We start from the raw sequence: 27,905 nt of genomic DNA, 5'->3' as shown, positions 1-27,905 counted from the left end.
ATGTAGAAAATCTAGAATTAACCTGACTCTTTTCCTAAAATAAAAGTAGGAAATACATCTTAAGCTGTGGATATTGATCCAGGAAAGAGCTTTAGTTTCTTGAATTATACTCCAGCTTCCCATGCCACCTTTTTCCTTACAAAGTTTGTATTTCTGCACATTGCAAGCAGCATTCCTTCCCCCAAAAGTAAATATTTGGAATTGCCTTGGTTAGGATTCTGAGTTAGAGCCAGTTATATGGCAGCTTTATGTGACAAATGTATAGCTAGTTTAACACATTGACTGCTACACTAGAAAAAAAATTTTTTTCCTTGGGGCCACGGTGTTTTATTACAAAAATAGAATAAAAACTTCAAAAACAAAATGATCCTTTCTAATTTAATGAAAAATTTATTTTTTATTTTCTGTGTGTGAGTTATATGCAATTAAGTTATCAATATTGGCCGGGCGCGGTGGCTCACGCCTGTAATCCTAGCACTCTGGGAGGCCGAGGTGGGCGGATCGTTTGAGCTCAGGAGTTCGAGACCAGCCTGAGCAAGAGCGAGACCCCATCTCTACTAAAAAAAAAAAAAAAATAGAAAGAAACTATATGGACAGCTAAATATATATATAGAAAAAATTAGCCGGGCATGGTGGTGCATGCCTGTAGTCCCAACTACTCGGGAGGCTGAGACAGCAGGATCCCTTGAACTCAGGAGTTTGAGGTTGCTGTGAGCTAGGCTGACGCCACGGCACTCACTCTAGCCTGGGCAACAAAGTGAGACTCTGTCTCAAAAAAAAAAAAAAAAAAAAAAAAAAAGTTATCAATATTGATTGTAACAATAAGGACATCAATAAGTAAGATTTTCACAAACCAACTACAGGATTTTGCCCAGGGGCCACCCATCACGTAACATGTATGCTGCAGCATGGCAGTGTGAGTTGCTTGCACACCACGTGGCTCCCAAGGTAAAGAGACATAGGAGAGTTACATACACTTCAAGAGACCCCGGGCTCAAAACTAGCACGAATTAAATACAACTCACATGGCAGTTGATGTGTTAAATTCTTGATTTGGGGCAATGCATCTGCTATCCAAGCATTAATCAAACTTATATTTATTTAAAATAATTTAGGCCAGGTGTGGTGGCTCACGCCTGTAATCCTACCTAGCACTTTAGGAAGCTGAAGTGGGAGGATCACTTGAGACCAGGAGTTTGAGACCAGCCTGAGCAATACAGCTCTATCAAAAATAAATAAATAAGTGGCCAGCTGTGGCAGTGTGTGCCTGTAGTCCCAGCTGCTACTCAGGAGGCTGAGGCAGGAGGATCATTTGAGCCCAGGAGTTTGAGGCTGCAGTGAGCTATGATAACACCACGGCACTCTAGCCCTGGTAAAAGGAGACACTGTCTCAAAAAAGAAAAAAAATAATAAAATAATTTAGCAATTCACATTCAAAAATATTTATCTTTTGTCCCATAAATTTGTAAAGCATTCACATGCTGTTCCTGGTGTGGTTCTAAGGGATCTCTCAATTAAGGCTCTTAGGATTTAGAGGATTGCTTCCAAAAGTCAGAAGTCCCAGCCTGAGGGGAAATACATTCTTGTGTTCTTCCTACCACTCTGTGATGGCACTCCATGGTCATTCTATGATGCTAGCATTTTCAATCAGTTGCACCTAACTAGATTTTTCAGAAAAGGAGCAGTGAAGGATGGGGGGAGTTAACATCGAAGTCTCCATACTAATTCTTAGGATTCTTTCAAGGTTTATGATCAGCAACAATCCACTTTGGCTCTGAGAATGCTAATTGAAAGTCCTCCTCAGCAATTCAGTCCTTTTCCCTCTTCCTTTCTTTAGTCAGCAGGATCCCATGGTGACGGGTTTTGAAAGAAATCATCCCCTTTAGCAGTTACCTAGCACCATGGCAACCAGGACGTCAGCAAAGCAGGATAGACTCCACACAGAACAGCTCCAACCAGGCTCCCTCCCTGCCCCTCTAATTTAGCCTTGACTCAGTCCTGGGGATGAGGCCAAAAACATGTAGACCTGTACACCCAAGAATTTTTCTGTTTCGGTGGTTTTGCCCATGAGCAGAGATAAATGGGCATATCATGAAGTATGTTATGAAAATCTGCCCCCTCCTGAAAAAACCTCATGGAACGTGTTTAAAGAGTGAGGATGGGTGATGGGATGGGCACAAGGAGGTAGGTATGGAATGGTTTTAATGAAATGTAAAACTTATATTTGTGTTTATAAGGTAACAGTAAATTGATAATAGGGGAAATAAGAGCCCTAAATATAAATTTATATTTAGGCAAAGGTCCTCAGGGAAATATTTAAAAAATATTTTTATTTACCTGAGAGTGAAATAGACAAATGGCTTTTAACAAGCCCTGAAGAGGGTGTAATGCTGTCCGTGGTGCTGAACACTCCATTGTTGCAGATATGCTAAGGGGGCTCCAGAGGGAGGTTAAGGAACACCTTCCCAGGTCAGGGTACTGATGGTAAGAGGGGGGGGGGGCGGTGAGGAGAAAGCATCATTTCCCTCCCATACTGAGCAACTCTGCTCAGGGTAAAATCTTCAGATGAAAAACAGAAAAGAAAGTGAAGAAGGCTGGAGGTTTGGGTAGTTGAATCGTCCCCTTTTCATATGGAGATTTTTGGTCTGAGCCAATCAGGCCAGAGATTTCTGCTGCTTTGCTCCTGAAAGGAAAAGTGGGGGAAGGGAGAGAGAAGATGGCCACATTCTCCCCTTGAGCCACATGATCCATTTCCCATGTGACACATTCCGGAGCCTTGGAAAGGAGAAGGGAGGGGCACCAAGAGAGTGGGGCTGGGGGCGGGAAGATGGTTTAACAATCTACCCTGCACGGCGTCATCTTGTCTCCTTAACAGGAAGCAGGCTGTAAGCCAAGGGGAAGGCAGAGGACAGATATGAATGTGTTTCCAAGCTTTCCTGATGGTTTTAGGCATTCTCCAAACTCCTGTGCAAGGGCTATTCCTGATCAAGAAGACCTCAGGAGACCATCTCTGAAATCAAGTCTGGATGAAGGTATGTGATTGAGATCCTGTGGTATCGCGACTGAAATTTGGCTCAGAGGACATAATATCTTCTTTATTTCCAGGCAATTTGGAGATTTTGTCCTGGCTTAGATGCTGATTAGAGGCTTTAGATTTGTTACAGGTCCAGAAAAGATGCCTAGGTAATTCTGTAAAATGAATAATTCACCAGACTACATGCCTGTTGAAAAATTATGGAAATTGTATATAGTGATAATTAATAAAACAAAGCACTCATTGATGAAAATGATCTTTTTTTCCTTGAATCTTGGAAGGAGAAAAAAATTACTGAAACCAGCTAGATTTCATTGTCACTGCAATAAAATCCTGTTTCACGCCTTTTCAGCTGCTTATTCTATGCCCATGTTCCCAGAGGTTATTGGCAGTGGCTTAGGGAGTCTGAGTGGGCAGGCATGCTGTTCCTTTGAGCTATGTGATCATCTGCCTTCTGATGTTCCTGGTACCAAGAGTGTTTGTGATTGCTCCTAGCCATGGCTTAGGATATAGTAGATTGCCACAGAATTTCACATCTTACTGAATTGCTACCAAGAAGGCCCTGGGAAAGTTCTCAAAGGAATCTACCAAAGTTACAGGCTAAAATAATCTGCCATGGCTGGGTACGGTGGCTCAAGCCTGTAATCCTAGCACTTTGAGAGGCCGAAGCAGGAGGATAGTTTGAGCCCAAGAGTTTGAAACCAGCCTGGGCAATAGCAAGACCCTGTCTCTACAAAAAAAAAAAAATTAGCCAGGCGTGGTAGCATGTGCCTGTACTCCCAGCTACTTGGGAGGCTGAGGCGGGAGGATCATTTGAGCCCAGGAGCTGGAGGCTACAGTGAGCTACAGCGAGCTATTATGACACCACTCTAGCCCAGGCAACAGAGTGAGACACTGTCTCAAAAAAAAAAAACAACAACAACAACAACAAAAAACTGCCATGAACCCAAGTCTTGGTGTCTTTGACTATTTCCAGAGAGGAACTAACAAGTTTAAATTTTATTTTGTCTTTATTTAACAAATACTTATAAAGTCTTGCTATGTGCAAGGCACTATTCTAAACACACATGGTCATTTAATCCTTACAAGAACCTTTTGAGGGGAGGTATTATTACCTACATTTTAGAGATGAAGAAACCGAGGCACAGAGAAGTTAGGGAAGTTTCTCAAGGTCACACAGCTAGCAAATAGTAGAGCTAGAATTTGAACCCAAGAAGCTTGACCCTAAAGTCCATGCTTTTAACCACTGAGCTATTCTGCTTGCCTGCTCAAATTGAAATGATGTCAACAGTTGATTTGGCTACAGATTTTGTTCAGCCGATGCTACTAGAAGATTGAATCAGCTTGCCTGGCTAAAACAGAGTCCCAGTGAAATCTATATTTAATCTTGAATTATCCCAATAGTCACATTCTGTACCCCTAAATAACCCAATAAGTGCCTGTTCTTTTTCCCTTGTGCTGTATAGGTATCTGGTAGTAAAACATTATGTTAGTATGGTGATGAAAAGATGTCTGAAGGAAAAAAAGAAATCTATAATTACTTCATTTTTTTTTTAATTGAACCTAGAAACATTCTTCCATCCTCAGAAATTTAGCAACATGACCAGCCTGAGCATATTGTCTTTAAAAGCACTTATCTGGTTCTCAAAATAAAATAGATTAAAAACTTCTAAAATTATACATAAAACTATGATAAAACTGACTGGATTTATTGTTTTAAAATAATATACTTTAAAGGAATAGATTTCTCATTACAAATTATTTTAGGTTTTTAAGGGTCAAAGAGGAAATTTGTTAATTTTTTTAACTACTAGAAATTTCTGAGATACAAAGAAATTGTATCCCTTTGATCTGTGTAGATTTCCTTCTGGCCCTTAATAATAAAAGATGACTGATTTGATTCCTATAAGCTGTGGGAAAACTAATAGAAGTTACTAGGTCTAAGACACAAAGAGGAAGAAAAGGGACAGGAATCTCAAATTTGTGAAATTCTTCACTAAATGAGGTGTTTTTCTTCAGGGTTTCTTTGCACAGTACTTTGAAGAGTAATTGTGTCCCCTATAATATTGAACTTTAATCTTTTAGCTTAAGCCTTTGATCCCTTCTGAAATCTACATTTTCCTGGGTCAAGTAACACTTTTATGCTACTACAGTTACCTGAAATGAGCTTCTTGAGAGAAGGGACGGTAACTATCTTTGGATTTCTAGTGCTTAGCTCCATGCCTGGTCTGTGGTAAGCTCTCAATATACATTTGTGAATGAAGACTGGGAAGACTAAGACTCTGACAGCATTCTGCTGGTGCCAGTTTGGGGGCCCATGCCTGTTTTGTTTTGTATGTGTTTATAGGAAGGATGGTGAGGAGGCAGATGTGTAGTAAGAGAAAACTTGGCAACAGTCAAAATTGTGCCTGAAGTTTATATAGTTAGGCTGGCCCTCGAGCAGCAGCAAATTAGAGTTCAGGAAGTATCCATACATTCTTTCCTGGCAATCACCAATCCGCCTGACATTTTTATTTACATTTAGAATGAAGTTCTCCTGATATTTTTATTTCTGTCTAGATGGAAGCACCCCTAACAGTCTCATTGTTCCCTGGTGTTGTGCCTGGCCCCATCTCCCAATGTAGAAACAGTTCACCTTGGGTTGAGAGTGAATGAATGTCTTGAGGAGATCCGCTCCTGCCCTGGCAGTCCTCTCCTAATCCAGTCTGGCTCCCTATCCCCAAATTTTGCACAGAAAGCTCACAGGATGGCAGGACTCCTCCCAGGTATCTTGAGTGTCAGCATGGGTTAGGGACACACTGTCTTTCCCAAACAATGTCAGTTAGGACCTGAATGCAAGATTCTCTCAAGGCATTTTGAAAGCTTGGTCAGGGTTTAAATTTAAGTTAGCAGGCTAGTGTGTCTTAAAATAATCACCCTCCTTATCATATGTACAAATATAACCTACTCTTATTTTTCCATCTGATAAAATCATTAAGGAGAGGAAGATTGGGGTTGTGGATAAGGTAGGGGTCCCTGAATCCTACCAAGTCATCCTCCCTATCTCCAGTATTACCTGCTGAGTGAGCTGCACGAAAGAAACAGCAGCCCTGCTGGAAGCACAGACCAGCTGGGCAAGTGCTGCATGCCCACCTCACGCACAAAGGGCTTCACGGATAAGCAGGGCTAGCACACACAGGAAGTGTGGATCTGTAGGCCTAGCTGGGCTTCCTACCCATCCCTCTGGAGCTTAAAAGAGGCAACTAACTCAACCAGCTGAATGGGAGAAAATAGAACAGAGGGAGAGAAAGTGGAGAGGCTTGAAGAGAGGCCTTCCAAGTGTGCTTTCAACTTAGAGGAGTGAAAGGAAATAAGAAGAGGGCCAGGGAGCATGGGTGAAGGATATGAGAAGTGATCCCTGGGTCCTGCCTTTCAGACACAGTAACTTGCCCACTGATAAACCCTGCCAAATGAGTCGGGCCCTGCCAGAGGAATTACCAAATCCCTCACTAGGGTATATATATAGGGAGGGAAGGACCAGAATGTGGATGCAGTTTCTTCTCTATGAGCCAGGGCAAAAAATGGAATGACTTGGGAGTTGTCCTCTCTGAGAGGATAGTTTAAAAAGCAAAAGGGGAGTTGCCATCATGAATATATTTCCCTGTTGTAGAATCATTTTACCTTGGCTAAGCTGGAGGCTTTCATTCAGCAAACTCCCAGGTGCTGGATGTCTGTCATGTTTAATCCGCATAGCAACTCTATGATATGCATTTTTTTTTCAAAAATAATTTTCAAAATAGTTATTTTGGTAATTTCAAAAATTACCACTTTCAAAAGATAATTTTCAAAATAAAATAGAATCATGACATAAATACAAGTATAAAAATGAAAACATATATGAAAGATGTTATTGTATACATTTTTAACCCCAATTTTGAATGAGGAAGTTGAAGCTCAAAGAGATTAACTAACCTGCTTGAAGTCACACCCAGCAAGTAGAGCCAGTTTCTGAATCCAGGTTTTTCAAATTCTGTGCTCTTTCCACTATATCACAAGTAAAGTTCTTTTCTCTGCATGCTTTTAAAACATATGTTTTGGGTATTAGATTAATACAAATATAGTTCTAGAATGTTTGGAAAATATAAAGTGGTATAAAAGTATAATGAAAATTAAATTCAGTCATGCTCTTGCCATCTAGAAACAACCACTGTTGAAATTTTGGTGTATTTTCCTCTCAGTCTTTTTTGGTGCATATAATGACAAAACAAACATTTGTTGAGTACTTGCTGTGTTCCAGACATTGTTCTTAGCTCTTTTCTTGTATAATCTATTTTATTCTCACAACAAATCAATAAGATGGGTACTGTTATTATCCTAATTTTATTGGTAAAGATACACAATAAGCACAAAGATGTAAAGTAAGTGATTTGAAACCCAGGCAGGCTGCCTCTAGAGCAGGCTTTGTCAACCTCAGCACTATTGGTATCTTGGGCCAGATAGTTCTTTGTTGTGAGGGGGCTGTCCTGTTCATTGTAGAATGTTTAGCAGAATCCCTGGCCTCTACCTACCAGATGTCAGTAACACCTTCCTCTCCCAGTTGCAACAAACAAAACTGTCTCCAGACATTGCCAAATGTCCACTGGAAGGTCGAATTATCTCCAGTTGAGAACTACTCGTCTAGAGCCTGTGCTCTCAACCACTATACTATAGAGACTCTTCACATTTAAAATGCACATTTTGGCCGGGCGCGGTGGCTCACGCCTGTAATCCTAGCACTCTGGGAGGCCGAGGTGGGCGGATCGTTTGAGCTCAGGAGTTCGAGACCAGCCTGAGCAAGAGCGAGACCCCATCTCTACTAAAAATAGAAAGAAATTATATGGACAACTAAAAATATATGTAGAAAAAATTAGCCGGGCATGGTGGTGCATGCCTGTAGTCCCAGCTACTCGGGAGGCTGAGACAGGAGGATCCCTTGAGCTCAGGAGTTTGAGGTTGCTGTGAGCTAGGCTGACGCCACGGCACTCACTCTAGCCTGGGCCACAGAGAGAGACTCTGTCTCAAAAAAAAAAAAAAAAAAAAAAAATGCACATTTTAAATTTAAATTTAAAATTATTTTCTCCTACATCTAAAAGAGGGAAGTAAATCTTCAAGTTTGGGTGCAGGCTATGAAACCTTGTCAATGGCTTTATAAATCATGAGCAGGAGATTAGTTACCTCCAGAAAATCACTCATTAGTACACTCTTATAACAGAGAGCTGGTTTATAGCATCCCACAGTTGCCCACTAGGCAGAATAACTGGGTTTCTCTCTCTTATTACCCTTCCCTGGTTCTCTGTACCAAGCACCTTAACCTTTAAGAATTCAGATTTCAGGTGTATACTGGTGGTATATCGGGCAGTGCTTATCAACCAAGGTGTCAAAATATATTGCTTTGTCCCAAATAGAGGATGTCTATCGCAAATAATTGTTTGCTAATAAATAAAGTACTAAAGCTTACCAATGGTTTATTTTTAAAAATTAATTAGAATAAGTTGGGCATGGTGGCTCATGCCTGTAATCCTAGCACTCTGGGAGGCCAAGGCAGGAGGATCATTTGAGGTCAGGAGTTCGAGACCTGCCTGAGCAAGAGCAAGACCCTGTCTCTGCTACAAACAGAAAAGTTAGCTGGGTGTCGTGGCGAGACCCTGTAGTCCCAGCTACTCAGGAGGCTGAGGCAGAAAGATCACTTGAGCCTAAGAATTGGAGGTTGCAGTGAGCTATGATGATGCCATTGTACTCTACCTGGGTGGCAGAGCAAGACTCTGTCTCAAAAAAAAAAAAAAAACAAGAAAAAAAGAAAAATTAGAATAAAGATATCTACATAACAATTTTCATTTCAACATATTTTCTTAGGTGGAAGGTTAAAGGGTTACAGTTATAGGTTGAGATCCTAGAGTTGCATATAATTCTGGATATATCCATGAGGGTGTATCACACATGAGCACATTTGTCACATGTGCCTCTGAAAAAGAAAGGTTGAAAATTGCTGATATAGATGATTTGAGTCGACCATTGCTGATATGCAAAGAGGATTAAAGTAAGAAACACTGGGAAATGAAAAACAGTAACATTAATTTATAAAATGTCTAAAAATTGATGGCACTAAAATTTATATTAACCATGTAAAATATATGTAAATACATGTTCAACCATATTTTCAATGACATCTGATTGCATATAGTTGCATAATTTGTCCATGAAAATTACATGTTAATGCAATATTAAATTTATTAGTAATTTCTACTCCACGAACTTGAAGGTAGCTTTCTGGAAAACCTTGATTGAAGACAGTGGTGCAGATAAAAATTTACCCAGAGTGTTGATGTGAATATGATGTGAGACAGAAGGTAAATGCTCATGAGAAACAGAGTGCTTAGTAACTTCCTGTTTAGTGTTTATACTCGCTTCTTAAGGGATCCTTCACCTTCTTTTCAAATAAATAGCTGCAAATCGCACCTACCTTACAGCTCTTTGCTTGGATTGTAATGAGTCTAGTCTTTGCCTCCTCACCTCTATCATATTTAAGTGGCTCTACCAGAGATGTTGATACTGAAATCAAAGCTTGGAAATGAAACCAAACATTTACCTCCAAAACAACTGGTTGCCTCTAACTCAGTGAGCAGATGTTCACAAAGTGTTTGTTGTAATGAATTGAATTTGGTAAGGTACAAATTCCTTGGTGAAAGACCCAGTACTGGGAAGAAAGGTGTAGAATATTGGTAGAGGACAGTCTGGGGTTCCAGTAAATGTTTCTTCCCCTGAGAGGTTTGGTATAAGATGGAATGGAAAGCAAACACAGGTGGCAGGTGATCCTTGACCAGACCACTTCTCACAAGGAATCTTCAGTAAGAGATTGTTGACACATCAGGATAATTACTGTGGAAGGCTGGGCTGAATCCTAGGTGAAATTCATCTGTCCTTTGGAGACCCATGCTACTGATCTTTGCTGTCAAAGGCACCCAGTGCTGTGAGCACTAAACTCCCAGCAGCCCTAAACAACCTCCCTGTCCTCCCATCAAAATGCACTCTCTGGATGAGCTAGCTCTCTGCTAGATGAAAGTGGTGAGTTACAAATTGAATCAGTGTATGTTGCTCATCCCAGGCAACAATGTCTATCTGTCATTTTTAGTTCATAGGGTTGAAATGACCCTGGATATCATCTAGGCCAACTCATGCGTATTGTAGACATGGAAATGGGTATTCAGGGAGATTGATTTACTTGAGGTCCTTATACTGATATAAAAATAAGACCAAGTCTGTTAACTTGTTGTTCAGTGCTTATAATCAGAATTAGAACCCAGGTTTCTTAGCTCCCAGTCCAACGTGGAAGGTGAAGTAGAAAGCACCATACTACTCTTTAAGCTTTTCGGGTTTTCTAATACCATTCCAGATGCTGGTGGAGTAGTGGAAGGTGATAGAAGGTATGAATTTTAGTCCTCATACTCAATTATATAAGAAATGCTACATCGAATTAGTTTCTGTTGCTGCTGTAGCAAATTAACACAAGTTTAGTGGCTTAAGATAACACCATTTATTACCTCACAGTTCTGCAGGCCAGAAGTATGAATGGGCTTAACTGGTTTCTCTGCTTAGAGTCTCACGGGGCTGCAGCCAAGATCTTGGTAGGACTGTGCCCATCCTTTTTAGAGGCTCTGGGGATGATTCCCTTTTCAAGCTCATTCAGGATGCTGACAGAATCCAATGCCTTGTGGTTGTAAGTTTAAGGTCCCATTTCCTTGATGGATACTATTTGGGGGCCACCATAACTCTTAGAGGCCTCTCCCTGGTCCTTGCGTGTGGGCGCCTGCATCTCAGAGCTAGCAATAGCGTGTCAGTTCCTTCTTGTGCTTGGAATCTCTCTCTGACTTCTGCTGCATCTCTCTGTTATCAGCCAGAGAAATTCTCTACATGTAAGGAAGGGCTCATGGGATTAGATTTGGCCCCCCTGAATAGTCCAGGATAATCTCCCCATTATAAGATCCATGACCTTAATTATATATGCAGAGTCCCCTTTGCTATATAACATAACAAGGGATTAGGGTATGATTATCTTTGGGGGGACTATCCTGCCTACTACACACACTGTTTCCTTTAAATGATGGCAAGGCTGTATCCTACCAGGCTAAGGAGAAAATCAGTGACAGACATTACTGGGACTCCTTTCCTCTTCCTAAGTCCAGGGTTCTTGCACAGAACAAAATATATGGGGTAGTCCCTTGGATCCCCTCTGGTTATAGCAGAGAAGTGATTGTGGTGTGAGCGGTTGTGGGTCCTTGAAGGCTGGTGGATCTGCTGCTTCAGGACCACCCTTGGGGCCATGGATTCTTCCTAGCTGTGTTCCTCCTTTACCTCCTGTCACTGACCTGGCGCGCAGTGAGGAAACGAGGCAAGGATCCCAGGCCCCTCTCTCGTTCTCTCTCTCTCTAGCTTTACTGAGGTTGTTTATATACCATAAAATTCACTCATTTTGAGTACACAATTCAGTGTTTTTTGTTAAATCTACATAATTATACAACCATCACCATAGTCCAATTTCAGAACATTTTCATCCCAAAAGGATCCCTTGTGCCCATCCAGGCCTACCTTTTGCATCACTCCTGGTGGGGGTGAGGGTACAGTCACATTCCTGGTTCAAAGATCCTCATTTCTTCCTCTTCCCCCCTAGAAAAACCCCCTCAGAGAAGTCAGCTTCCAGAAGACAAGAACCAAGGAAACATTTGTCTCAGGCTCAGTAGTAACAGCTCTACACTAAAGCAAAGCAGCATTTAGGATCTGGCTTTATTCTCAGAATAGGATAGGAGAAAAAAAAAATCTCAGCAAGGAGCACAGCACACTTCAACATCTCAATGATTTACTCTGCCTCCTAGGGTGGGGTGGAGTCCACAAATTGCTCCAAGTAGGCAACCACTGACTCCATTGAGCAGTGATCTGTAGGTGAGAGTCAGACTTCCTCCCCTTCCCTGCTTCCCTCCTCCTCTAAGCAGAAACAGGTTTCTTCCTCCCAGCTTAAATGACCTGAGGATGACTCCACGTAGTGTGGAGTGGGATGGGAGAATAAGGGGGCCAACCTGTGGCACAGGAGGGAGGGGGCTCCCCAAGGCACTTTGTCCCCCAGACTCCATTTATCCTTCTTTCTGTCTTCTCTGCTTCCCATGTGATATTTGGGTTCTTTTGGCTACAAAGAACTATGAATTGCCTTAAGGACAATAGACTGTCACAAGAACAGTACTAAGGCCAGGCTGCAAGGAGTCTGAAACATTGTTCAGCATCTGGAAGGCGGCTGGGAATCCAAGGCAGTGTGGTGGCTGGATTCTCTGGTTATCTGTCAGCAGCAGGAGCCCTGGAGAGGCTACCACAGAGGAGCCGCTCTTCTCTGCCCTGTTCCCCGACCCCCCAGCCCAGGGGAGGGGCCTCCTACCATGCTCTCGTAACAGCCTCCTCTTTTCTTTCATAGAACATATTACAACTTACTATATTTATTTGTTCTTATCTATTTATTACTCTTCTCTCCACCCCCTTCACAACTAATTAGATAGATCTTCGTGAGGGTAGGGATACAGTTTGGTTTGCCTCTGTACATCTAATTCTTGGCATAATACATTCTGGTACATAGTATGATCTTAATATATATTTATGGAATGATGAATGAATTGATGAAAATGGGCAATGGGTCTAAATAGACATTTCTTCAAACTTACATAGTCAGTGGCCAACTGATATTTCTACTTGGATATCTAATGGGAATTTTACTTGTCTAAAATAGGATTATTGATTTCTTGCTCCCCAAACGTTTTCTCCCCTGCTCTCAAACCTAGGAGTAATCCCTATTCCCTGACCCCATCACACATCAACTAACTTTGTTGACTGTGTCTCCAAAATATTTTCAATATCCATCTACTTTTCTCCACCTATCCTGCTACAACCCTGGTCTAAGCCACCATCATTACTTACTTAGATTATTGTAATACTCTAGGCCACCTACACAGCAACTAAAATTATATTTTTAAAACATAAATCAAGTTGTACTCTTTTCACTCCTTTGCTTAAAACCTGCAATGAATTTTACTTCAGTAGAATGAAATCCATGCCTTACAGTGCCCTACGTGATCTGGCCCCTGCCTGCCTTTCTGGTTCTATCAGGTACCATTTTCTCCCGCATTTATATGCTCCAGCCATGCAACAAGCTCATTCCCGCACCAGGGCCTTTGCACTTATCACTCCTTTTGCCTAGAATGCTATGTCTGGCTTTCTGTCATTGGGGTTTCAGCTGCAATATCACCTCTTCATAGAACCCTTCTTTGACCACTCCATCTAAAATAAGACCTCGTATCAGTCTGGATGCTTTCAGAGGCAAGTAACAAACCTCAAAGTGGCTTAAGTCATAAAGACATTGATTGTTTATGTAGTAAGTCTCGAGGTTAGTGTTCTAGCTGTACCACAATGTCAGGGCACTGTGGTATTTGTGAGTCTCAGGATTCCCCTGACCTCACAAGATACCACTCAGTGCCCTGACACCTTCATATGACACTTTACAGAGGCAAGAAGCAGAGAGGCAGCCAAGCCCATGAGAACACACCACTTTTATCCAGGAAGAAACATATTTCCAAGAAGCTCCCAACACACTGCCAGGAACTTTCTCTTGAAACAAGATGTTGCTGATGTGACCACAGCTAGCAGCAAGGGATGGTGAGGAATCCTTTTTAGCTTTATCATGCCTTTTTAGCTTCTTGAGTGAGAGGCAGGCAGGGGAGGAGTTGGGAATGGCCATTGGTGAACCAACCAACCATCTGCCACTGCATTTCCCATCAATTCTTCTTCCTTCATTCTGCTTAATTTTCTCCATAGCACTAATCATTTCTGAATTTTTTACGTAGTTATTTGTTTAGCTGTTTATTATTTGTTTCCTCTACTAGAGGTAAGCTCCATAAAAGCAGGGACTTTGTCTAGTTAACATCAGTGTCCCCAGCTGCTAACACAACCCTGGCTCACACTAAGTGATTTTTTTAAAAAAATTGGATAAATGTACGATTGAAGACTATTTTGCACATACCATCAGAAAAAAATGGTCATTTCTTAGGGTGAAATTTCTTTGTGTTTATTTCTTTTACTTTTCCATTTTATCTTATTTTACAGACTTTGTATAAGTAGCAGAAAGATAGGGAAGTTCAATATCATTAAACCTGGAGCTGCATCCCTTCTACACAGAATTCTATTAAGTGGCAATTGGGCTGAGAAGTATTAGATAGTGTTCTTTATACACCCTTGGGAATGGTCACCCCCAAAGAGGCACCAACGTAACCTAACATTTTCTCCTGCAAGGTGGTTTGCAAAGCCCATGGGCAATGTAAACCTTTATGTGGGGTAAGGCTCAAGCTTTTTTCAGTTCCTCTGGGTAGTGTATTTATCCCAGGGGCTATCCATTCCTGCATGAAACTGTCAGGAGGTGAAGTTTATCTTCTTCAACTTGAGCCTTTTACCCTTCACTCACCTCTTCCCATATATGACACCCTAACTCCATTCTCTCAGATACTCACTGTCCTCTTGGCTTTTGCTTTTGGCATCTTTCATGTTTTCATTTTCGCTAAAATAATGTATTTCAGAGATACAATGCATCTCAGAGATCACTACTGATAAAATGTAAAAATGTTTGTTCTTTAAGAAACATTTACATTTTAATAGGGACCTTGACTTTAAAAGAATGATGCTATAATTGTGAGAGGTTGGAGGGATAGACGCCTTCCTGGCTTCCTGACATCATGCCAAGGATGCTGGCTCTGTTTATTTCTGATATTTTGGAGTTCATGTGAAGGACAAAGAAACAGGCAAAGGTGATAGAAGAGTAATAGTTCCTTAAATCTAGATATCCAGAATTTCTCACCCTGGTATGTTCATTGGTTGTTACGGGCTATTTTGTGAAGTTAGAAGAGGCTGTTTTGAAAACCCTTCTCTGTTCAAAAAAATCATGTTGCTCCTGAAAATATAACCAATATCCAAACAAAAAGAAAATGTGCCCAGTCTGATCTTAAGAAACTGCTTGATCCCAGTTGGGAAACAGGTAGAAAGGCACAAAGCTGGAAATATTATGGAGGAATACTTACATATAAGAGGAGGAAAGGAAAAAACCACTAGAGAAGATTCCAGGCTTATAAGCCTGTGACACCGGGAGTTCTCAGGTGGTGGAGAGTTCTGTTTACAATGGTAGTATGAGGTTCTTTTGCAATTATTCAAAATTAGCTAATGGAAATGATCTAAGCAGAATGGATTCTATATGCTTTTGAAAAAGACGTATTCAATTCAGTTATATTACATATTTTGGTGTAGGGTGTAGAAAAAAGTTTGATCTGGCTAACATGTCATGTAAAATCATCTCCAACGTAGAGAAAGTTTGTATGTATTTATTGGGGCCACAGTGATTTCCCCCTTAAAAACATTGTGGTAAATGATGATTAAGTTCCTAAATTATGTGAGTAATGTTAGTATTATCATTAATAGTATATGATATGTGATATGGTTACTAAAATTTGCTTGTCATGTGGTTTAAAAGACTCTTATGAGCTGATGGTAGTGAGACTAATTTTTGAAGTATTTTCTATGTGGCAGACACAGAGCTAGGTGTTTTATAGAACTATATAAGGATAACTTATTATTTTCCTCATACCAGGCAGATGTACATGTATATCATTTAACTCCTGGGCATATTCTCTCATTTAATTCTTATAGTTATCAAATGAGATAGGAACTGATTATCCTCATTTTACAGATAAGAAAACTGAAGCTCAAGAGGGTTAGATAACTCGACCAAGGTCACGCAAACAGCAACAGGAGTAGGATTTGTATGAATACTGACTTCGAAGCCTGCATACGTAACTGCTTTGCAATATGCCTATATTGTGAGATGAAAAATACATATTTTTTGCAGAAAATTATGTTCTGGGTATAGGTTTACTAGATTTACCATTGAAAAATACAGGACACCAGTTAAATCATGGGACATGCTTATACTAAAATTTTTTTTTGTTATTTATCTGAAATTCACACTTAACTGGGCATCCTGTATTTTATCTGGCAACTCTATCTGAGTGGCACATTGTAAGAACATGTCTTACCCTCTCTGGTTTTCCTGTTTCCCCACCACAGTCATGCTATTGGCTACACCAAAGCTGTACCTCAGGGCCAGACAGCAAGATTGTCACTCAAGAAGCTTCTGAAGAGCCTGTGTGACCTCCTGAGCCATTTGTAAGTTCAGGACTTTGGGATAGGTTGCCCTGTAAACCCTGCCCTAGTAGAAGTGATGTGCTAGTAAATGTTTAATGACTGGCTCTGTAGGAAAAAAACCCACAAAACCTGACTTGTGTTGTTTGTTAATTTCTGTGGTGTGAATGTTTTTACTGTGGCTGATTCATGAATGTTTTTACTGTGGCTGATTCATGATGCCATTGAACCTGGAGTTGGGAAGAAATGTATACAGTTGGCTCTGGGGTGCCCATGCAAGCCAGTCCTAGCCCACCACTGTTACAGGCATTTCTCATTTTTATAAATAGCCAAATCAAGGCTACAGAACAATGAAAGGTGAATGAGAAAATCTTTGCCATCATGGTATTTTCTAAATTTAAACTATTAAAGTTTAAAAAGCTAATTTCCTACTTGGGGTAATGCTATTGATCAAACTTTTTCCTCACTTCAAACTGAAGTCTAGAGTTCTGCTTTCATTTTGTGTTTAAAAGGCAACAGTTAATTATCTGTCATTTTGAATTTCCAATACTCTTACTTTCTTTATTCTGAAAAAAGCCTATTTCTCCAGACCACTTTTGATGCTAAGCTTGCATGAATCATGGAAGGAGTGATTTTTTTTTAAATGTTCATTATGTCACATATTTCTGAGCTAGTTTATTGAACAGATGTATCTGTGGGTAGGCAAGAGGCTGTGGAGAATAACTTTACATTCCTATGTTTGAAGGAAGAGACAGGAAAGACCTGTCCATGTAGAGCCAGTTTGACCCTCTGAGTTCAGATTCAGCCCTTTGTGGTCTCTGGGCATGAATCCCTGATTGTAGTTAAGAACAAGAGCTTTGGAGTGACCACTTTCCGACTATATGACCTTGGGGAAGAATGTCAGTTTTTTTTTCATTTGTAAAACAGGGCTAATATTACCTACTTTGAAGGGTACACATATGAAGTAACTGACACATAGTAAGCACAAAAATATTAACTCTTGGCAGTATTAATGCTATAACTATTGTCATCTTTGTAATTAATCTTACTGCTCATTAGTAAACAGCCTTATGTATCGTTATAGGTCCAGCAGATACTTCCCATTCTATAGAACATTTTTCAATTTTTTTAACCAAATTGTATAAAAATTTATCATTATAAAAATTCTAGTTTGACATTAAATTTTTGAACAAATCTCAGAAATAAAAATGGTCTTGCTACATTGTGAGAATGTTTGTGAATCTTTATAATCTCAGGAGGGAAAAAAATTAGTTATTAGGGTGTTTTGAGTCTAGAAGAAACCTAACCAGGAGTTGATATGCTTAGCCAGGAATGACCTTTGGCAGAACTGTGAAATAAACAAAGCTTGTCATCTGTACCCCTCTATTCCTCTTTGTGGTCCTATCCTCCCTCTCGGTAGCTACATTCATCCATTCATCCATCAAAGTATGATTTTCAAAAAGTTAAAATTATGACTCTCATCCAAATGTTGAATGAACATATGTCAAAGATTTATTAACATATTACTGAAGGAATCAATGAGATAATAAAACTGGTTCTAAGAGCATTTGAAGAATGCATATTTATAGGCATTAAAAAAAAAATGAGTCCAGTGCCAGCCGTGGTGCATGCTCATAAGACCAGCTACTTGGAAGGCTGAGACAAGAGGATCACTTGAACCCAGGAGTTCAAGATCAGGCTGGGCAACATAGTAAGACCCTGTCTCCAAAAAAAAAAAAAAAAAAAAACCTCATATATAAAAAAATGTCAGCATAAGGATTGCTAGATAGACACAGAATTGGCTCATGTCCTACAGGGCAATAAGTCCATAACCTTTGGGGTTATTTTTTGTGCTAGAAATAAATCTACAAGTTAACATGTAGCTTCACAGGGTCTGGGCTTTAGTCAAATAGTAAATATCAAAATCAAGCACAGGTACATTCTCCTAGAGAATTAACCCTTGAGGAGACCCATTTAAGAATGTCCCAGCATGACATGAAAAGGATATGAAGATATGTTTTACTCTTTTTTGCCTTATTTTCAAGTATTGGATTGTTTTTATTAACATATCTATATGTTCAATAAACCTTTATTGATATCTATATACCCCAGGGATGTAGAGATAAAGACAAAGTCCCTGTCCTCAAGGAACTCATCACCTAATAGGGGAGACAAACATGTAAAATAAAAATTACAATTCAAAGTGATAAGGCATTCCCCTCCCAGTCTTCTGGGATCCCATCATTACAGATGGGATCTGTAATGTCCCCAGTTCTTTTTGTTTTTGTTTATTTTTTGAGATAGGGTCTCAGTGGCATCATCATAGCTCACTGCAACTTCAAATTCCTGGGCTCAAGTGATCCTCCTGCCTCAGCCTCCCTGGTAGCTGTGACTACAGGTGCACATCACCATGCCCAGCTAATTTTTTAATTTTTTTGTAGAGATAGGGTCTTGCCATTGCCCGGGCTGGTCTTGAACCACTGGGCTCAAGCCATCCTCCCACCTCGGCCTCCCAAAGTGCTGGGATTACAGGGGTAAGCCACAGTGCCTGGCCCAGTACCTAGTTCTATACCATGTCAGCCCATCCACCATTTTCTCCACCCATATATTAAAACACACCTCTTAGAGCCTGGATAGATGGGAAGTATTAATAGATAGCTTGATAAATGAATGATTCCTCTTTTAGATCAGATATAGATGGAGATAAATAAGAGCCTTGAATACCTCAACCCAGTGCAACATGTCACATGACAGTCTCAGAACCGGCTGGGAAGACATAGGTTGAGCAGGAAAAAGGTAAAGTCTTTCTTGTCACTCCTAATATTACTGCATATGGATGGCTCTGGACAGAACTACTAATTAAGCAGGCCTTGTATTTCACAAACACTCCCTTGAAGATACATTTATTTCCAACTTAATGCAGCAGGGGTGGCCTTTCTGAAGTTTTACTTTCGGACCCTAGAATTTAGTTGTAATGTGGCAGACTGTTTTTTTCTTTGGGGAGATTGGAGGAGCCTGAAGACACCTAACCTACCTTCACTCTCCCTTAGATGAGACTTCTATTTCGTGTAGCAGGTGACCTGGGTGAGGTCAGTTTTATGTCCCTTATCAAGAGTCGTGTTTTCCTCTGTCACTATGGTCACCAGTATTTCAGCTCCCTGAGAATACACAGAGGTTTTCTATCTCTGCATTTAATTTTCCTAGCAGGGCCACATAGAGTAGGAGTCATTTATTTCAGTTCTCTGTCCTTATGGATCCAATTTAGTAAATACTTAATAAGTAATTATCAATGTAAAAAACTTCAATGGAAGCTGTGGAGCACAGAGAAAAAGAATAACACTCTCCCCACGGAGCCCATAGTTTAGTGGGGAAGACAAACATGGAAGTAATTCTAAAGCAGTGATTCTTAATCTTGGCTGCACATTAGGATCACCTGGGGAACTTTGAATCCTCCAGATGCCCAGGCTGCACTCCAGACTAATTAAGTTAGAATCTCTGGAGGTGGGATCCAGGCATCAATATTTTTTAAAGCTCCCTAGGAGATTCCAATGTACTGTATTGCTAAACTAGAGCAAAACAAATTTGGAAAATGCTGCAGTAAGGGACTAACAAAATGCTGTATGAACAAGGGTACCACAACCATTCTGGATATGCTGATGTTCTTACCCACTGTCTGACCACATTTCAGCCCATGCATACAGAAAATATAACTTCTCATTGTAACCATGGGAAAAATCTAGGTCAGTTTGATTGTAGGGCATTTAGAAACTGTATACTTTGGGAGGTATGGTCTGAAGGAAACTCTATCTCTGAGGGAAAAAGGGTCCAAAAAAAGGTCAACCCAGAAAGATGACCCCAAAATTCATTCCACATGCTATTTCTCTACCCTGGAATGGTTGGGGTTGTTTGTTTGTTTGTTTCTTTTTAACTCCTTTGTCTTCCCGAAGAAGTCCTATTCATTCTCCAACCTCCCAGCTCAAACTTCACCTTTTTTGTGAAGACTGTCTTTTCCTTCTTCCTACCCCAGGCAAAATTGGGTCCCTATTTTTCTCTGCTACTTAGCTCCTTGTATATATGTCTGTTTTTAGCAGTTAATTCTAATTATTAACAAATTTAGGTATAATATTGCAGACTGCTTATATTATGGGCCTTACTTATCTTTGTTTCCCTAGTACCGAGCACAGTTTCTTGGTTTACTGAATGGATAAATAGCTGCAGCAATCCGAGGTAGTCATGAGAAAAGTCATGCTGCCATCTGGGGAGACCTAGATACAGGGCTTCCTAGGGCTCCCTCATCCTGTTTCTGAGCAGCAGCCCCTCTGCTTCCAGGTGGTGGGGCTGGAGAAATTGGTGGACACACCCGTCGGTGTGAGGCAGCTGGACGAAATGATGGAAGGAGGCCTCGCAGGGCTTTAGGTGGAGCAGTGAGCTTGAGTTTTCATTTGCAGGTGGAAGTTTACAAGTTTTAAAGTATGTGTGTTAACTAAGGAAAAGTGCCTGTGCCACTGACTTATTTTATTAATATTTAGGCCGCAGACATCCCAAAACAGTTTAGAACAGTTTTCTGTCTGGGAAAATTGTTCATCTGTTTTATTTTTTAATTTTAAATCTTTTTTTAAAAAAAACCTGTTTTTTTTTAAAAAAAAAATTTGTAAGTTTTGGGCGGAACGACTTGTGAGAGGCGGAGTTCTCGCGGGAACTGCGTTCGGAGAGCCCTGGCGCTCGCCCGCGAGCCGGCGGAGTGAAGGGCCGGCGTCTCTGTGGCAAAGCGGGGTTAGTGGCTGATCTGGACTCTCTGGAATTACCGGCCGCCAGCTGCAGCAGCAGGGGAGCGGATGTGGAGAGAGCAGGCTAAAAACAGGAAAAAAACAATGGAAGCAAATATAATGATAAATCTTCGATGTAAGCTCAAAGAGGTTGAAGAAGAGCAACTAAAAGCTGCACTGTACGGTTTGCAACCTAGTGGAGGGCCAAAATGAATTGCAGAATCAATTGGATAAATGTAATGAAATGTTGACCATGATTGAGAATTATGAACAAGAAAAATGTACTCTTCAGAAGAAGAGGAATTTAAGAATCGAATTTTGGGAAGTTTGAGCTGTGAATGTGAAGCTGTTAAACAACAACAACAAAATACACCTGGAGAAATTAGAACAACTAAGCAGAAGCCATGGACAGGGAGTGAACGAACAACAAAAAAATCAGATAGAAGAACCAAAAGTGGAATTAGATGCGGCTAGGCTTAGTGAAAAGCAGCTGAAGCACGAGCACCAAGTAGATAGATCATCACAAGGAACTCCTCTCTTGTAAATCAGAGGAGCTGCGGATAATGTCTGAGCCTGTGCAGGAAAGTACGTCCTCAGGGATGCTGGCTCTTCAAATTGAGCTGACAGAAATGGAAAGTATAAAGCACCCTCAAAGAAGAAGTGAATGAAGTATCATACAGACAAGAACAGCTAGAATTTCTGATGACTAACTTAATGCGTCAGATAGATCGGCTCAAAGAAGAAAAAGAGTGGGAAAAAGACACAGTTTCTTACTATAATGCCCTAGAGAAAGCTCATGTAGTGAATCAAGATCTTCAGGTGCAGTTGGACCAGGCACTCTAGCAAGCCTTGGATCCCAATAGTAAAGGCAACTCCTTATTTGCAGAGGTGGAAGATCCAAGGGCTGCAATGGAAGATCAATTTGTCAGTATGAAAGTCAAGTATCAGTCACTAAAGAAGCAAAATGTGTTTAATAGAGAACAGATGCAAATAATAAAGTTACAAATCACCACATTGCTACAAATGAAAGGGTCTCAAACTGAATTTGAACAGCAAGAATGGTTGCTTGCCATGCTGGAGCAGAAGAGTAGTGAAATAAAACATCTTTTAGGTGGAATTAGAAATCTGGAGAAATTTAAGAATTTATATGGAACCTAAGCCTTCAGTCAACTCTGGTGCTCTGGAAGATAACACTTATTATACAGATTTCCTTCATATAAAACTTGATAACTTAAAGAAAATGAAAGCACTAAAGATGAATTGTCCAAGCAGCAAATGAAAGCATTATTTGAGGGCCAGAGGGCTCTGGACATTGAAGGAAAACTTTTTGCAAATGGAAGATGCCTCCAGTTTTCAGAAAGTGAAAATATGAAACAGAGCTAAACTAGATGAATTAAAACTGAAGTAGGAACCTGAGGAGACAATTGAAGTACCTGTACTCAAAAAGAGGCATGAGGCACTGCCTGTGGATATGACCACCTCTAAAGATGAATGTGCCAACAACAGTGCTATGGGAGAAGTTTATAGATTATCACTTTAGAAAGAGGAGACACAGTCCTGTCCTAATGATTTAGAAAATAACAACTTGCAGTTAGAAAAATCGATTTCTATAAACACACCACTTGTCATTCTCTCAACTCACAAAAATCTGCTCATGGATATGCAGCTAAAGAAGAAAAAGAAATGTGTGAAACTCATAGGAGTTCCAGCTGACTCTGAAGTCTTAAGTGAAAGAAGTGGAAACACCCCCAACTCTCCCAGGTTAGCTGCTGAATCAGAGCTTCTAACAGAAGTTAAAGAAGGGAAAGAAGCTGCAAGCAAATTGGAAAAGGAAGCTTGTAAGAAATCACACCCAATTCTGTATGTCTTGTCCAAATCAACTCCAGAGACCCAGTGCCCTCAACAATAAAGACTTTTCTTTAATAAGAGTATGGTACCACTTGCCCAAAAGGTTACTGTGGTGCTAAATTTAGCTCATCTTTATGTGACATATACCACCTTCTGGGTGATGTATATCTATTCATTGTGTCAGGACCTGGCATTTTCATGTTCCTTTCACCAAGTGTTCAAAATTTGATTGTGATTTTAGCCTGGGGAGTTCCTTAAGTGATGACCCTTCACGGAGCTTCTGTCATAGAGAATAAACTATTAACTAAAAGAAAATGCTATAATTAATATAAATATATTTGCTGCATTGTATATAAATTTTTGAGTGATATGAACACTTAAGTAACCTACCTTCAATTCCAAATATTTAAGAAGAGAATGCTCAAGTCATTAACTATTATATTTTCTTATGTACTTTTTTTAATGAACTTAGTTTTTCAGTATGTTGTAAAAATAGGAAACTTGGTTTAAAAATATATATTTCAGGATTTTGTCAAGGTACCCATGTGCATCTTTGTATTTATATTCATGATTTAAATTTTATGTCTCAAGCATATGAAATAACTAATTTTGAAATTTAAAATAAAACTGCAATAATTAAAAAAACTTGTAGATTTTACCCATATGAAGGTGAAAAGATTATTGCAATTTTATGAGAGTCATATATTCTAGAGTTTCTAGAACAGTGCTAATTTTAGATCTTATGTCCTGTTTTCGGAGTGTGTATCTTGATTTTTCATATGGAAAGTATGATTGCTGTTCTTACCATTGGCTATTATTTGGCCAGCATGCATTAAGGTCTTTTAGTAGTCAAACTGTTCAGTTATTTTACGTTTCGCTTTGAGAGCTTAACTAGTGCTGCCTCGTAGACATAAAAAAAAGCCTGAAGAGAATATGGAACTGGCATTCAGTACATTGCCCTGAGTGCCAGCCTTCTGTTGAAAAATGGTTTCTTGATGAAGACAATATATATTAACATTCCTCTCCCTACCATAAATTAGTGCAAAAATTCTTCAAGGAAAAAAACGGGTTGTTAAGAACCGTTCTTTAATTAAGAACTGTTCTTTAAGCCAGGTGCAGTGGCTCGTGCCTGTAATGCTAGCACTTTGGGAGGCCAAGGTGGGAGGATTGCTTGAGGCCTGGTGTTCCAGACCAGCCTGAACAACATAGTGAGACCCCATCCCTACAAAAAATAGAAAGATTAGCTGGGTGTGGTGGTGTGTGCGTGTTGTCCCAGCTACTCAGGAGGCTAAGATAGAAGGATGACTTGAGCCCAGGAGTTTGAGGTTGCAGTGAGCTATGATGATACCACTGCACTTTCTAGCCTGGGCAACAGAGTGAGACCCTGTCTCAAAAAAAAAAAAAAAAAGAAAAGAAAAGAAAAGAAAACTGAAAAAAACCCAAAACAGAACTGTGGTTTAATCCTGCCTCTCACTTCAGAAATGTTTCTTTGTGAGCTGTAGTCACAGAGCCCACCAAGAGGGAAACTTGTTCTTCCTAGAGCCTGTTTCTGTGGTGACATCCCCTTGTGTCACAGGTTGGATGGAACCTCAGCTATATGGTGCTGTAACCCCACATGGGCTTTTTACTTTTAGTGGGCAAAATTTTGAAAATATTCATGTTTAGCGTTATCTCTTACCTTAATAACCATCATTGGTATGGTTATTATGGATTCAATTGCTATGATTTTCTGTTTAATAGATTCAGACCAAATTAAACCTTTATAATCTGACTGTGACCAAACTCACCTCAAATTTAGTCGAATGAGCTACAATTATACAATCTTTTTATCCATTAGAAAGTGTAACTTTTTTCTCACATACGTACCAAATAAAGTCTAAACTTTATAATATTCTTTTATATCTAAATGTCATAAGCTTTTAAAAAGTTGTTTAGTAATAACAGTTACATTTTGTTATTTTTTGGCAATTCCCTGGTTTTAATCATCTGACTGCCTTAAGGTCCCTAGTAACCTAGTTATATTCCTTAGAGGACATCTTTTATGTTCTTCAGTCAATATGTTGTTTTATGAATCCATAACAACAGAATAGCTTCAAAATAAATGTCATTGATAGGTGGCAAGCTATTAGTACATGAACTGCATCATTTTTGGGAAAAAGCAAGCTATTTCCAGATGTCATTAAATTAGGAGCTACTTCTGGCTCATGTAGCAGTGTTGACTGTTCCATGTGTTACCATAATGCTTCTGTAATGGAAAATCTGCAGTAAGTAAGGACAGGGTGCTTCCCAGTAGTCAGCCAGTCTGTATTCAGCGATTCCTGTTAGATATTTTCATAGCAAACATCTGTGTGTTTCCACCTGCTCAAATTTTCCTCTCTTACAGCTTCATTATTTTGGTTTAATGACATTTAGGAACTTCTCACATATTTGCCAGGAATTCCAACAGCTCTTCAGTGGGTGGTAACACCCTTACCATGAGCCAGATTTGAGCTCCCTAACCCTCTGTGATCCTCAGTGAGGAAAGGGAACAAGGCTATGTGTAGGAGTGGGACTTAGTATGATTCTACCACATTTGACTAAGGGGCAAGAGAGGGTGAGGCCAGAGAAAGCCTGAGCTGGGATCAGCTGAGACAGCTCTTATATAATGAAAAAGAAATGGGACCAGAACTTTTTCTGGAGAGTAGTTATGTTTTCCTGCCAACGCACAAATCCTACTCATTGACAAATGACAACCAATCTAAGTGTCAAGTAAGATTGTTTGCCTTAGTAATCAATCTGTATGACACCATTTTAACAGGAGGCCTCATTCTTCTTTTCCCATCCAGAACTAAGAGAAAAAAAGTGAATATGGTTTTTGCTCACAAAATGGATAACAGCAAGCCACCTTTGGTTATTCCTACACTTCTGGTGCCCCTTCAAAACCACAGCTGCACTGAAACAGCCACACCTCCGCCAAGCCGTGACCTGACGGAATTGTATGAGGAGCACAGTTGGATGAGCAACCGAACAGACCTTCAGTATGGACTGAAACCTGGGGAAGTGGCCACAGCCAGCATTTTCTTTGGGACTCTGTGGTTGTTTTCTATCTTTGGCAATTCCCTGGTTTGTTTGGTCATCCATAGGAGTAGGAGGACTCAGTCCACCACCAACTACTTTGTGGTCTCCATGGCATGTGCTGATCTTCTCATCAGTGTCGCCAGCATGCCTTTCGTCCTGCTCCAGTTCACCACTGGAAGGTGGACACTTGGCAGTGTGATGTGCAAGGTCGTGAGATATTTTCAGTATCTCACTCCTGGTGTCCAAATCTATGTTCTTCTCTCCATCTGCATAGACCGGTTCTACACCATTGTCTATCCTCTGAGCTTCAAGGTGTCCAGAGAAAAAGCCAAGAAGATGATCACAGCATCATGGATCTGTAATGCAGCCTTTGTGACCCCCGTGTTCTTTTTCTATGGCTCCAGCTGGGACAGTCATTGTAATTATTTCCTCCCTTCCTCTTGGAAGGGAACCACCTATACCATCGTCCACTTCTTGGTGGGCTTTGTGATTCCATCTGTCCTCATAATCTTATTTTACCAAAAGGTCATAAAGTATATTTGGAGAATAGGCACTGATGGCCGAACAGTGAGGAGGACAATGAACATTGTCCCAAGGACAAAAGTGAAAACTATCAAGATGTTCCTCATTTTAAATCTATTGTTCTTACTCTCCTGGCTGCCTTTTCATGTAGCTCAGCTGTGGCACCCCCATGAACAAGAATATAAGAAAAGTTCCCTTGTTTTCACAGCTATCACATGGATATCCTTTAGTTCTTCAGCTTCTAAACCTACTCTGTATTCAATTTATAATGCCAATTTTAGGAGAGGGATGAAAGAGACTTTTTGCATGTCCTCAATGAAATGTTACCGAAGCAATGCCTATACTATCACAACCAGTTCAAGGATGGCCAAAAAAAACTATGTTGGCATTTCAGAAATCCCTCCCATGGCCAAAACTATAACCAAAGACTCAATCTATGATTCATTTGACAGAGAAGCCAAGGAAAAAAAGCTTGCTTGGCCCATTAACTCAAATCCACCAAATACTTTTGTCTAATTTCTCAGAATTCTTTCAATTGTTATATGCCAGAGATTAAAAGCTTTACCTATAAAAACAGAAGCTATTTACATACTTTTTTCACTCAACTTTCTGAGGGAAATGTTTTATTTTGTAAAATGCATTCATTTATTGATTATAATTTTGTGGATTTTATTCTAGTTTTTCATTCTAGTTTTGTTAGCATTTTATTTTAGGAAAATCATTCACTTTGAACTACAGTCAACAGTCTTGTTTAGTATCTTGGTTACATGCATTAAAAAGGAAATGCTTTCCTACTTTTTATTTACCATTAGGTCTAAAAACCATAAACCATACACACAGTCTTTGATTATTATTCAACCTAATTTTGTTTCCTTTTTCTCCTCCCTACTGAATTTTTATAAATATGGGCTTTTGTTCCAGATGAAATTCCTGTGTTACCCATTTGAGATACTGGTATTTCCTCCACTAAGCAACATTTAGGAAAGGTTAATATTGTATTTTTCCACATTACCTTCTTCTAAGTAACCACTGGCCAGATGTATTGTGGAAAGCACTCCATATATTGGAACTTTCTGAGAAGTCTTCTGTCATTGGATTTTATTCAAGATTCCTAGGGAAAGAAAGCCTACAGAGTTGCCTCATTTTTCTCTCGTTTTCATCCTTCCTTAATCTAAGCAGCTGATGAGGCCTTGAACATTTTGAAGTCACCAAGATGTTTTCCTTACATTTGTGTCCCATCTAGGCCATGTCTAGGTTGTTTACCTCCCTTTTTGGGGTTATATACAAGTAAATAAGCAGGTGTCCTTGCTAGGTATGCCCAGAAAATGCAAGCAGGAGAAATGACAGATGGCACTTCTCTGTGCTCTGCAATTCAGGCAGAGACCTTCAGCTGCCCAGCCCCACCCCTACACACCAGGACGGCAAAAGCAAGGACTACCTTCTTCGTG

General features: G+C 40.0%; 1 protein-coding gene and 1 pseudogene across 1 annotated transcript in view; both read left to right on the top strand.

Moving 5' to 3' along the window:
- The window catches only part of GPR19 (G protein-coupled receptor 19), a 37,729-nt gene extending 10,433 nt beyond the window's left edge, over positions 1-27,296 (top strand). Inside the window, exons 3-4 of the mRNA XM_069491058.1 lie at positions 2,876-3,032; positions 25,704-27,296. Of these exons, the coding sequence (XP_069347159.1) occupies positions 25,726-26,973 (1,248 nt within the window). The 5' untranslated portion in view covers positions 2,876-3,032; positions 25,704-25,725 and the 3' untranslated portion in view covers positions 26,974-27,296. The remainder of the gene's footprint in view (positions 1-2,875; positions 3,033-25,703) is intronic.
- Positions 21,136-22,939, top strand: LOC138397150 (protein Spindly-like; annotated as a pseudogene).
- Positions 27,297-27,905: the final 609 nt, after the last annotated feature.

This window comes from Eulemur rufifrons, chromosome 16 (genome assembly GCF_041146395.1).
Source record: "Eulemur rufifrons isolate Redbay chromosome 16, OSU_ERuf_1, whole genome shotgun sequence".
Lineage (NCBI taxonomy): Eukaryota > Metazoa > Chordata > Mammalia > Primates > Lemuridae > Eulemur > Eulemur rufifrons.
Note: the sequence above shows the minus strand (reverse complement) of the source record. Positions and strands in the feature narration are given on the sequence as shown.